Source organism: Leptonotus elevatus, chromosome 2 (assembly GCF_054856555.1).
Source record: "Leptonotus elevatus isolate MCC_2025b chromosome 2, RoL_Lele_1.0, whole genome shotgun sequence".
Lineage (NCBI taxonomy): Eukaryota > Metazoa > Chordata > Actinopteri > Syngnathiformes > Syngnathidae > Leptonotus > Leptonotus elevatus.
The window spans coordinates 4,757,810-4,770,752 of record NC_141240.1 but is presented as its reverse complement, the minus strand read 5'-3'; the positions used below and the strand labels follow the sequence as shown (position 1 = coordinate 4,770,752).

The 12,943-nt window shown below is 38.4% G+C and overlaps 1 protein-coding gene across 1 annotated transcript in view; it reads left to right on the top strand.

The window, feature by feature from the left end:
* The window catches only part of creb3l1 (cAMP responsive element binding protein 3-like 1), a 34,598-nt gene that overhangs the window by 14,838 nt on the left and 6,817 nt on the right, over positions 1-12,943 (top strand). The window contains exons 4-9 of the mRNA XM_086069980.1: positions 5,085-5,239; positions 5,314-5,398; positions 5,479-5,669; positions 5,775-5,921; positions 7,052-7,110; positions 10,237-10,305. Of these exons, the coding sequence (XP_085926106.1) occupies positions 5,085-5,239; positions 5,314-5,398; positions 5,479-5,669; positions 5,775-5,921; positions 7,052-7,110; positions 10,237-10,305 (706 nt within the window). The remainder of the gene's footprint in view (positions 1-5,084; positions 5,240-5,313; positions 5,399-5,478; positions 5,670-5,774; positions 5,922-7,051; positions 7,111-10,236; positions 10,306-12,943) is intronic.

Genomic DNA, 12,943 nt, shown 5'->3' with positions numbered 1-12,943 from the left:
AAAAGAAAAGAAATAAAGAAATCTTAAAGATTCAAATCCAGATTTGGAAATCCAATCTTGCTTTTAATCCAGATTTAAGCCTGTGTTAGGTATTTCAAAACTTCCAATCCAAATCTGGATACGTTTGATCCTGAAAAACAGCATTAAATTAATACCACTTTAGGGTAGGATTAGTGTGTGATCCTATGCATTAGTTTCACTAATACTCATCAATAAACAGATATCACTTGCATTTCCTGGAATTAACAGTGTAAAGAGATATTTTTAATAAATGAAACCTTATCATTCAATTTTTTATTGAACTGAAAAATTCCACAAGTGTACAAAAAAGAATTCAAACAATGAAAAAAAAGATTTGCTTCAACCCAGAATTATAACAACAGCAAAACTTTGTTTCACACTACAATCCTTTGTGCATTTGCTTTTCCAGTACTATAATTGTGTTTTCTACTTCATGTGTTCTTGCTGAAGCATTGTAAGTTTTATTGTTCCTTGTCAAGGAGAATTTACTGCTGTGCTCTGCAGTTTCCATCTTGAGCAGTTTTTGGTAGGCATGATCCTCATCATAATGTCTCTTCTGACATGGTCTTGTTTAATAAACTGATCATTTAAGCGAACATTGACTCCATTCAACAGCAAACATTTTGAATAGTTATTTTATACTTTTGCATTTGGAACATTGATTTATCAAACTTTGACATCTACTGAATGCACTTTCTGTCTGCTGTATGTGATCCTGGGGATCGGGTAGATCCAAGGGCCAGAGGGATTTGGAAATCTCAATACAAGAGGATCAGGATTATTCTGATCCAATTCAGCAAAGTTTTTGAAATACTGGGATATAATATCCTGATCCATGGCTCAGGAAAGTGGGATTTGAAAATCTGGACCAGTTTAATCTGGATTAAAAATTTTGAAATACTGGGCCCAGAATCTTTGTGAAGCCGCAAAAAAGTAGATTACTGAACTGCGCATAGGGTGACTTGGTGCTAAGTGCACATGTGGACATCCTTCTGGCTGACCACGGCGTTTGTTATGGACAAACTTGGACTGCTAATGGAACATTTTTCTTCTTAAATTAAATATCAAGGACATGATAATAGGGATGCACGATAATATCGGTGGCCGATAATTATCGTCAATTATCGACCAATTTGACGTCATACTGATAAAGCACATAATAAAGAAATCTGCCGATAATAATAGACTTGCCGCGCTGGTCCATCTGTTCTGGTTGTGGCTCAAGTTGTGCCCAGCTCCTCACCCCTCCCCTCCTATGGTAGTGTCGCATATTTGTGACGTCATAATGCACGCGACCTCGTAAAACATGACATGCAAATGAGTTATTTTCATAATTGTACGTATAAATTAAAATATTCTGAATTGTCTTAAAGTGTGATAAGTTAGGACTTTCATAAATACATTTAAAATTCCCGTAAACAGTAAATATATATATTTTTAAACACCAAGATGCAAAAAATATTTAAGCCTTTAAAATTCTATTTTGTCATGAATTTTAGGTAAAAAGACATATTAAAATAATCGGTTTATGGTTTAATGAATAAATATTGGGCTATGAAAAGCCAAATTGATTCCATTCGATAAGTCAGAGGGAGGGAATCTAGGATTGTTTTACTTAAAAGAAGAAGAAGAAGAAAACAGCAAAACTTCGAGCAGTTCATAGTAACATGACTCTTGAGAGATAGAGGGATAAGGATGTTTAACCATTGCGAAGCTACTTGCTTTGCTTTCCTTTTGAAGAAGAAAAATAATCATCTTTATTTATCTTGTACGCGCACATACATGAAATTTGACTTCTGCATTTGACCCATGACAGTAGTGGACACAGTAAACACAAACCCACTCAATCAAGGGGCTAGTCTGGGGTCATGACTTATCATCTTATCATGTCTTACTCAGGGACACCACAACTGTGTGCCCAGGTCTTAAAACGGGTTCTCCACATTGCCACGGGACTCTCAACCACTTGGCCATTGCTGCCCCGCTTCTGCTCTTTTTTTGTAACCTTGTATTTTGTGTTCCTTTTGATTGTTCACACATAATGTAATGAAGGGCAAAAATAAGTGGAAGAAGTGATTTCATTTAGAAGTGAGTGATTGTGGGCAAAGGGTGGGATTCAGTTAGAACAGATTCTTCTCACTCCTTTTCAAATATGTATTATGGTTTTTGTTGGTTTGTTTGTAACATTGTTTTGAAATATTTGGTATAGGTGAAGAGGCAAAAAATGTGAATATTATTTAATTAACATGCTGAAAACAAATACTTAAAAAAAACATGTTAGCATCTTTTTTTTTTGTCCCATCTGTGTCCATTCAGTGATTTTAGCTGTTGCGGATTCAGCACTATTATTATTATTATAGGCTCACATGTGGAGGCTCACGTTTGCATCCCAAATGTTGTGCTGAACGCTAATTTATTAAGGTCCATGTCGAGGAAAATCTGTGCGTTTTACTGCAGCTGCCGCCTGCCGTGCTCCACCAGCTATTGTTTTATTACAGCTTCTGTCCTGCCGAGATCACACAGTGTTCTCTGTTGACCCGCTGGGATGACAGTCTGCAGCGTTTTAATTTGAACCATAACTTCAGTGTATAAAACCCTGACAGTGTATGATTTGATGTAAATATGTAATTATACTCAAGTGGCATTAATGTCTCACAAACTCTGATACTATTAACATTTTATAGCATTACGTTACTTTTATTAATGGGTAAAGATGTTAGCTTTTGCTGCTCATTGAAGAATGGTGGAGGAGGCTTCCAAGTCAAGCTCATAGCTTAAAAAGGCTCAACGCACCGTAGGTTATGTGAGTTAACCCCAAACTTTCAACAGTGTGAGTGGGCTCTGAGGGGGGGGGGGGGGGGGGGGGATATAATAGCATTTCAAAGTGTGAAAGGAGCCTGGAGACAAGCTTCTGGTCTTTGATATGTGTTGTCGACACACACTCACCAGGGCCAAATTATGCACCATGGTTGCATGATGGAGCGCTGTCCTCCTGTGGTCTATAATAACGAGGCTTGTCAGGAAGTGCTTTTGATTTATGACTTCTGTGTTCCTTCTCGCTGGCAAAAGAACACATAATTGCATTCATTCTCTTTAAAAACACATCTGTAAGTGACAGTAACAGATTTATATGTACAGGGAAAGATGCTCTACTACCAAACAACCCAAGTCTGACATTCATCTGACGTCCAATCTGAGTAAAACAAAATGGGAGAAATAGCATGGCAAGAGTGTGGGAGGAGCCTGAGAAAAATAAGGGACACTAAGCAGCAGGTAGACTAATCATTCGAGAGATGCGTATATGGATTAGACAGAAGAAGACCATGGGGAAAACAGTTGAAGAATGTGGGAGCAACCCAGGAGGAACTTGGATAAACATGGGCGCTTACTGCATTAGTGCTTCCTGACTTGGAGAATAAATTGAGTGACAGGCTTAAGAATGCCAGACGGACACAACCTCATGGACCACAAGAAACAAAGAGTGGCTATCACGTGAGGTGTGGAATTTGGACCCAAACGCAGAAACGGAATTTGGAGAACAGAGAGTGTTTATATGCAAAAATTCAAAGTAACAACTAGGGATGTGAACGATAACGGCAATATCGTGATATTAAAACTGCCACAATATTGTCATTGTCATGTCACGACAATATACAATAGACAATACAAATAAAAGCAGCACATCTGTTTAAAAAAAGTCTGGTTGATTTCCATTTGTGCAGTTCTAGCACCCTCTGGTGGCTATATATATATATATATTAAAAAAAATTGTGCAATTGAATTTTTATACGGCATGTTTTGGCTTTTCTATGTTAAAAATCCATGCTAATGGTCATACGAAGGGGAACATGATATGCTTGTGAATCAAGTCAACATTTAGAGGAACTCAATGTGTGTGTGCATTAGCAAGTAAGTGCCTCAATATTAGGTGTTATTGGAGATTGTAGGTTGTAGGTTGTTTATATGCATTGCTGTTATGTACGGAAGCACAATATTGTGCTTTTTTTTTAGTATGAGCTAATTTTTCTACAATATTATGACCTTTTTTTGTAAAGCCAACCTCCCCACAATATTTGTGATAATTATCGTATCGTGATTTTGGATATCGTTACATCCCTAGTAACAACAGAAAGCATGGCTGGATTCAGGTGGCCTTTGACAAAGAAACTTGAGCAGGGCTGGATGCAGAACATATGGAACCTCGATGTGCTGAGAGAAACTTCTGCTCAGGAACCTTGACTTACTGACAAAAATGTCATTCAGTAACTCTCGCTAGTGCAATACACAATCCTGTACGATAGAATAAAAGCTTATATGACAGAATAAAAGTCACAAATACAAAACCTAAATAAGAGTGACAATTACAGGAGCATAGCAGCTGACAGCATTATTATTATAAGGGAATGTTGCATAAGACTAAAAAAAACTAAGAGTACATCATCATTAAATATTATCACCATACAACATAGCAGCCAGGGCTCTTAGTTTTGGAATTTTTATTTTAGTTAGTTTTGATTTCATTTTGAGTTTTGTTTTTTAAATTTAGTTGGTTTTAATTCGTTTTCAGGGTGGCTCTGTTAGTTTTTGTTCGTTTTAGTTATTTAAGAAATGCTTAGTTATAGTTAGTTAGTTTCAGTTTTTTAAAAGTGTATTACTTGTGCGCAAAATATATAAAACACCATGGTAAAAATAGAAAAGTAACACATTTCTTACCTAATGTTGCATTTCGGCTGAGTAAAATGAAAAAGCAGGCAAGCCGAACCATTGGAGCGAGAAGTCAAGCATGAGAAATTGTCACCTAAGAGCGACATCACCTTAAGGTGCTTTTCTATTGGCTGCTGCTAGATGACGTCACTTCTGCGTAACACATTTTCAAACGTCCTAATTCCGGTTAATATAAAAATAAACCTACTTAAAATCACATTTAAAATCATCCCCAAAGGCTCATGCATTAAATTAATTACCAAAGACGGAAATATATTGTGGTTCTGAAATAGTAGAGGTTGTTACAGTAAACAGTACTGTTTACTGTATTTCTCTCTCTCTCTCTCGCTCACTCTTAGAATTTGAATGGAGCTTCAGTCAGGACCTGTCGACCATTTTAGTGAAACAGGAGGAGCCGGATGTGACTCAAAGGTCAGATCTGCAGCCCATGGAAGGCCCGCCCCTTATCCTAAGCCCCGCCCCTGCGCAGAGAGGGTCGCTATGGAGACACACAGTGAGCATCCTACAAATCAGAGACACTTCACATTTTTTGCTTGACATGTGAAGAAGTGCATCTGATTCGTTCAGGTGCGCCCACCGGATGATGATGTGAAGCCTGTGGCTATTAAAGATGAACCCAGAGAGATGGGACAGTACCTCGGCCTGCCTACCGGTACACACAGCATCCATGCCCAGCCCTCCATTTGTCAGCCCACCATCTTCACAGCACTTCTTCACCCCGCTTCTTCCCAGATGACGCCCTGCAGCTTCCGCCCACTCCGCCCAGCAGCAACCACGGTGACAGTGACGGCTCCCTGCCACCCTCCTCGCCGCAACTCGCCCTGCCTCCGTCTTCCCCGCAGCCACAACAGAGGCCAGCGGGCCGCGGCTCTGCATCCTCATCCACGGCAATCTTGTCTTCGCCGCTACTAACTGCGCCGCACGTCAGTATCCGCCTCCTATATTTTGTCTCTCCTTTTTCTTCTGATGATTCCCAATCGCCAGTCAAAACATGCTTTCACTAATGGCCATTATTGTTGCTTGTGCAGAAACTGCAGGGTTCCGGACCCCTCTTGCTGACAGATGAAGAGAAGAGGACCCTTGTTGCTGAGGGATACCCTGTACCCAACAAACTTCCTCTCACCAAGAGTGAAGAGAAGGCTCTAAAGAGAGTTCGAAGAAAGATTAAAAATAAGGTACCTTGTGCTGTATATTTTCAATTTGTTGACATCATACATTAGTTTGCACACCCCAGTTAAGTTACTGACTGACATGACCTTTTATCCTTGGATAAAAGTAGAGCTATAGACTCTGATAATAGTGGCACTTGTCATGCAGTGAACTAGACCTTGATATAGCATCTAACACTCTAGTAACAGTTGGGTCAAAAGTAACCCAATTATGATTTTTTTTTTTTTTTAAATGGACCGATCCATTTCAACTTTCTGGTTGTTTTATTTTGACCCAAGTAAAGGATCTGACCAATATGTATGAGTTTTACACTAAAAGACCCATTTCTTGACTCAAAATTGGGTCAAATAGACCCATTTTTTTACCCATAGTTGGGTCATTTTTTACCCAACTGTTTGTTTGTTTGTTTGTTTTTCATTTATTTGGGTAACATCAAGTTAAAATAAACAAAACAATTTCAACAAAAGTTATACAAAGGTGGTACTCAAAAGGAGCAGGTAGAGGTTCATAGAACTTATTATGATCCTACCCCTTATTTTCCATTACAGTATTTAGTTATACATATTTCTTGTACGACAGAACCTCAAACTGAGGACAAAAACAAAACATCAAGACACTCTTTCAGTACAGTTACAATGTTTTGCCTAATCACTATGGCAATTTACAGAAAACCAATCACAATTCATGTCATAATTATATAAAATTAAAAAATTACTTATTTACAAGTAACACAAGAAAACAGGCATCAAATATACAATATAAGAATAACAAAAATATATATATATAACAATTGGCACAAACAGAATACTCGTTTATGGCCATATCGTTTGCAGACAACTCATAGACAAATTGTATAGGCCTAAATAGTATACACATTTGTAGTCGAACAATATAAGAAAAACTGAAGAGAATTGAGAAGAAGAAAATAGCCTCAACAGACTTATTTATGAATTTAAGAAAACCTTTGTCGCAAGGGGGAAAAAAATGATAAACACCTTTTTAGAGTGAAGCATTGTAGTCTAAATTGAAATACATTTGTTTTGTAATTTTGCCTTAAGAAAAGCTGAAATTTAACACTTTTCTTTCCAGTAACATGAAAATAATTGCATGTTTGCTTTTGAAAAAAACTAAACAGATCTCAGCTCAGGAGAGTCGGCGGAAGAAGAAAGAGTATGTTGAATGTCTGGAGAAAAAGTGAGTTTCCATTTTTCTCGCCAATTTCCCTCTTCAGTTATCTCTTAAAGATGTTTTCTACCCTTCTAAAATACAACAGAGCATCAGTGGCACACCCTGTTGTAACCGTCCAGTTAAATCCCAATTCACCCAACAAAAGCGGGAAAGCAAACCAGCAGTCTCTTCCCAGCTCCACTTCCCAGTGTTCATCGTGAGACAGCACTCCAGCCACGCGCCAACGATGGGAAAGAGAAAAAAAAGTTGAAATCCAGCTGTTTGTAATTTGAAAGTTTTCTCGGCTCAGTGTGCAACCGCTGCCACAGGTCAGACGAGACTCATCATAAAAGCAGAGCACGGTCTCGTGAAATAAGCCTTTGTGTCAGGTTGTAGTCGCCGTGTGAGCTGCAGGATTATTGAATGATCCCATGAGAAGCAAACAGCAGGCTAAGGCGGCTGCCTAAGGCGAGCACACTTAGAATGAGCTGCATTCAAAGCAAACAGCAGAATTATCACAGATCTTTCACTTTGGGATGAGATCAGTGAGATTATATCACCTTCTATGCATTTCTGTGAAAATGGGATTTGAGGGTAGATCAGTTTTGTTTTTAGAATCTTGTTGGATGGCCTCATGAGACCAGAGGGAAAGATTACCTAATAAATCTGTGAAGCACTTTTTTCTTTCAACATATGTACATGAGTACATATATACGAGGTATATACATGTGTGTATACTGTATATATAAATTATTGCTGTAAAAGGTAAAGCATTAACTCATTGATTAATCACAAAAATCTATCACATTAATCATGTATTAACGCAAATTGATCACACTATTAATTTTGACCGCATATGATCCTTTAGCTTGACAGCGGAAACAGGTAGCATAGTTTGTGCTTGAGCAATAAACATACTGTAACTACATGCATTTATGTCAGGTTCAGTCAACCTAGAACATTAGGTTATTTTTGTTTGCGAGGAGAACAGACAGAGCTGTGCCCAGATTACAATCTCCTACCCGTTCTGAGCACATTTCGCCAGGCGTCCTCTTTTTATTTGGTATTCACTAGTTACATAGTCTTTGCTGCTCTAAAGGTTGGGGGAAAGCACAGCAGCAACCATCACAGATATGAGTCATTGTACAGATAATAATACAGACGTGTCTTTCTTCAGCGCTGAAGGTTTCAACAGTCAAAGTTCATCCGCAAAGTGTTTCAACCGCTATCTTGTGATAAGGGCACAGTTCCTGCAGCTGCAGGAGCATCCCACGGGGCTTTTCTCTCTTCACAGATTACTCCAACTCGCATGATTCAAAACAAGGTCATACTGCTGAATAAATGCTTTGCATAAATGCTAAAAGAGTAAATATGGGATAACTTATGTAAATTTATTCAAAAATTTAATAAATATTGGCGTATGACATTCTGAATATTTGTTCATGTCAAACTATTGTGGTCTTCTTTTTTTTCATTTTAAATTATGCCTAAAAGGAAATAATAAAAAATATTCCCCACAATATAAACTGTTTACTGTAAAATCGAGAGATTAGTGGGTGACATAACTGATCGTAAGACACGCAGGAGATTCAGGAAGTCTCCTGCCTAAATCCCTGTTGATTGATGACATTATTATGACATATGATAAAAGGTGATCCAAAGATCATTGTCGTAATCATTTAGACCTCCAAAACAAAAAGGTAAATACCTGGAAGAATTTGAAGAAATCAGTCATCTGTACTGGTCATAACTGGAGACTTTAACATTCATGTTAGCAACAACTTGGAACAAAGGATTGTATACTATACTTGAAACTTTTGTCTCTCACAACTTGTAAAAAGTCCAACACACAATCAAAGTCACATTCTTGATCTTATTGTCTGTGAAAGTGTTGGCATTTCATCTGTTGAGGTGAAAGATCTGGCGCTTTCAGAATCATTTCTGTGTGTTCTTTGAAATGCAAATAATCCCAGAAGTTTAGACAACCACTGTCGTCTCTATTTAAAAAATTGTAAATGCAGAGACTGTTGATGAACTTCTGGATAAATTCACCTGGGACATTTCAAATGTCCTGGATGCTGTTGTTCCTAGTAAAACTAAGACCATTTGCATTTCATGCCAACCAAAAACGCCTTGGAGGTGCGCTAGGAACATAATGACTTTGAAATCAAAGTGCAGAAAAGCAGAGCGAACGTGGAGGAAAAAATCAACTCCTAGTTCATTTTGACTTGTGCAAACAATGCCTTTGTCATTTTAACAACGCGCTAGTAATAGCTGGACAACAGCACTTTACTGAAATCATTGTAAGAATCTCAATGATACACGCACTCCATTTGCCCTCGTCGGCAAACTGACAAATCCCTCAAATCAAACAGCGCCAGAACCCCTCTCAACAGATAAATGCAATGAATTTGCCTGCTACTTTAGTGAAACCAGCACAATGAAAAAATAATGCAACATTTAAAATCAACCAGGAATAATTCAATTACAATGACAAAATTTGACTCAGTGGATCAAAATACTATAACAGACTTATTTGGTTCAGCAGTTGAAAATCTTCCACGAGCTGTCTTGACTCAATACCATCTGGCGTTTTTAAAACTATTGTGGAATATGTTCAAATCGATTCACACCAAATAATCAACTGCTTACTTCAATCAGGTGAGCTTCCTAAACCACTGAGAGTAGTTGCCGTCAAACCCATTTAAAAAAAAAGAAAAGAAGAGAGAGAGAGAGAGAGAGAGAGAGAGCAAACACTGGATGTTACGTTGTTCGCACATTCATCTCAAACTGTCCCTTCTTAACCAAGATTGTCGAAAAGTTGTTTTTTAATCAACTCGGCAAATTCTTGAACTCAAATGGACTTCTTGGTTTCTGACCTCATCACAGTACAAAAACAACTCCGATTAAAGTACTGAATGACATAAGTTTGAGCACTGACGCAGAGAAGGTATCGGCGCTCGTCTTATTGGACCGTCAGTGCAGCATTTGACACGATTGATCATAATATACTGTTGAATGTCATTAATTGTTGTGTTTGTTGATGCTTGCTGGTGTTGTGTCTTTGCCATTGCCTTACTTACTATACACGCCATACTCTTGTTTATTTTGTGTCTGAATAAAAGTTGTATATGTTTGTTTTTGTTGTCCTAGGGTGGAGAACTACACGTCAGAAAACGGTGACCTGTGGCGAAAGGTGGAAAACCTGGAGACAGCCAACAGGTGAGGCCCGCTGCACATGGTCAAATTAAGAACACACAAAATATGATACTAATAACAAATTGACACGTGAATGCAAAAAAACTGTCACAGCTTAACGCTGGTGTGCCTCCTATCCTGCACAACGCTCCTTTTTTAAACAAAGTGTAGCGCTCACTGCCTTATTTTGGTTAATTCTCTTTTTGTTGTCTTGTTTCCACTTTGTGTTTCACAGAAGTTTGTTCATACGTCTTTGATAAGAGACGACCTGATTTGCACCTTATGGGCTTTATATTTGTAGACTGAACGTAAAAACGTCTTTATCCTGATTTCTGTGCTGACGCAAGCCTCAATGTCCTTGTTTTGGGAATTTGGTTCCTATCTCTGTGCCATGCTGGGCGTTTCAGTGTATATAGGATGTTTCCTTTTACATGCGCATGGCGCACCTGACAATTTCCTGGCTGACAGTAGATTAAACGTAACACCAGCCCAGCTGAAACCACATGTAAACGTTGGTGCAAGTAGTGCAACGCGATTTTCATGAATTTGCTTGGATGTCATGGTATTTAACTTATTTGCTCCCAAAAACGTATCAATCCATTCTATTTTAAATATTACAATGCTCCCAAAGACATATTTATACGTTTTTTATGTTTGTTTGTTTTTATGCTAGAGAGCATACAGAAAGCTTTGATGCAGCCTCTGACCTGAAGAGGATGCTTAAAGCAATGGTAGTTATTACAAAAAAAACGGCCAGCAGATAGCAGCAGAGTATAAGAGATCAACCAGAGTCTTGTGGCAAAAGGCTCTGTCCCCACTGTTTAAAACAGATTTCTTAATGATGATGAAACTTAGCTATGTTTAATGCTAAATGCTGCAAAACGGAAACAGATACAAATGAAATGAAATTAAAAAAGAGACTCTAATCTTTCTTTTGGTAAGTTCCATATTTTTATAGCAAAAGAACACAATATTCTGTGGGCCTTGCAAAATCCAGTAAAACAGCCGGGAGCGAAGGGGCTTGCTTCAGTGAAAATGGCTGGGAGTGAATGAGTTTCAGTTAATTGAATGCATTATTATTGTGTGAAGGCTGAAGCTGAAGCCTTCACACACCTTATTCCTATTCTTTATTATTATTATTATTATTATTATTATTATTCCGGCTACTTTTTTGTCCTGCATCTGCTTTCAGCATTTTTCATCAGATTCACTCCACTACAATTTCAAAACATTCACCCGTATTTTGAATGTTCATCACCTTTTTGAAGATTTTTTGGCGGGTTTTGTAAAAAATAAAATAAAATCAGGGGTGGGGTGGTTTCATCTGTGGGCTACCAGTAGCCCATCCCTAACCGTTCAATGTGGGTATGAAACAAAGAAAAGATCTAGGCCTACTGGTTGGTCCTTTCCTATATTTGAAAGAAAGCACCTTTTCATGTCACAAGCAGAGACACTCACATATAGAAGTAACACTTACCCTTAGCAAGATTAAACCTTAATTATACATACAGACCACAAATGGAATGAGGGGGGGGGGGGACTCTCATTTTGTGTTTGGATTATCAGTTTCAAGAATGCACCTCAATGTTAAACAGCAGAAAAGAAACAAGAATATCTCAGTGTCTACATTCCATATGGTAAATGAACTGCTTTTTATATAGCGCTTTATGTCAAATACTGAACGTTCTGTATCTGTCCTCCATACGCTATATTTAAAGTTATAAAACAGTTGTGTTAATATGAGTCCAATCTGCTATTTTTTGGGAGAGTGATAGGCTGGGGGGGGGGGGGGGGGGGTTCTGTCTGCTGCAGTCTGTAATGAAAGTTTTCATCGTGGAACGCCCACCCTCCGCATCCAGCCCACCCACATGCACAGACGCTCATAAACAATCACTCGGTAGAATGGTTGAGTTGGCACAAACTGGTCAACGTGAGTCAAAAAACAAGTTTGTTAGTAAGAAATGTATCGTGTTTAAATCAAGATGAAGATCCAGCACGGGATGGGCCTGACTTGCCCTTTTTTGTTTCATCCAACCACATTCACTCAGAGAAAGCCAGTGGGACCTTTTTATACGTGCTGTATATTTTAAGCAGCCATTAATCATTGCTGTTTGACATCAAAGTGTGTGTGTTGTGTGTGTTCTTTCACAAGGGAGTGACAAAGACCGAACGGCTGACTGACTTGCTCACTGTGCCAGTTGAATATCTGACTTGACTACATTTCATTGGGTTCATTTGGTTGCCTGTAGAGCCAGTGGCTGATGTATGAGTAACAGCTCGACTCAAGCGTGCAGATGAGATCTTGTGAAAGATCGTGTCTCCCCTCAGTGTTCACGTTGTGCCATTGCAGTGCATAACCATCAGAACCCTGCTCTCCAGGTCACACAAAATGTATTGTGTACTTCTTGCATTGGTCCAGTCTGACAGTCAAATGTGTCAAAAGAAGGGGTTTAACATTGTTGATTAAATTAAAAACTTTGTATTTCTTTCTTTTAATCTAAGGTCAAGTCTTTCTTTTTTTTTCTACCTGACTTGATTATTGTAATGCTCTCTAGCCATATGTAACATCTTGATATTTTCATTTTTCTTTTTTTTAGACTAGATTTACATTTGTTGCAATCTCCCCTCAATGCTGCTCTTTTATCCTGTTTGACCGTGGGCT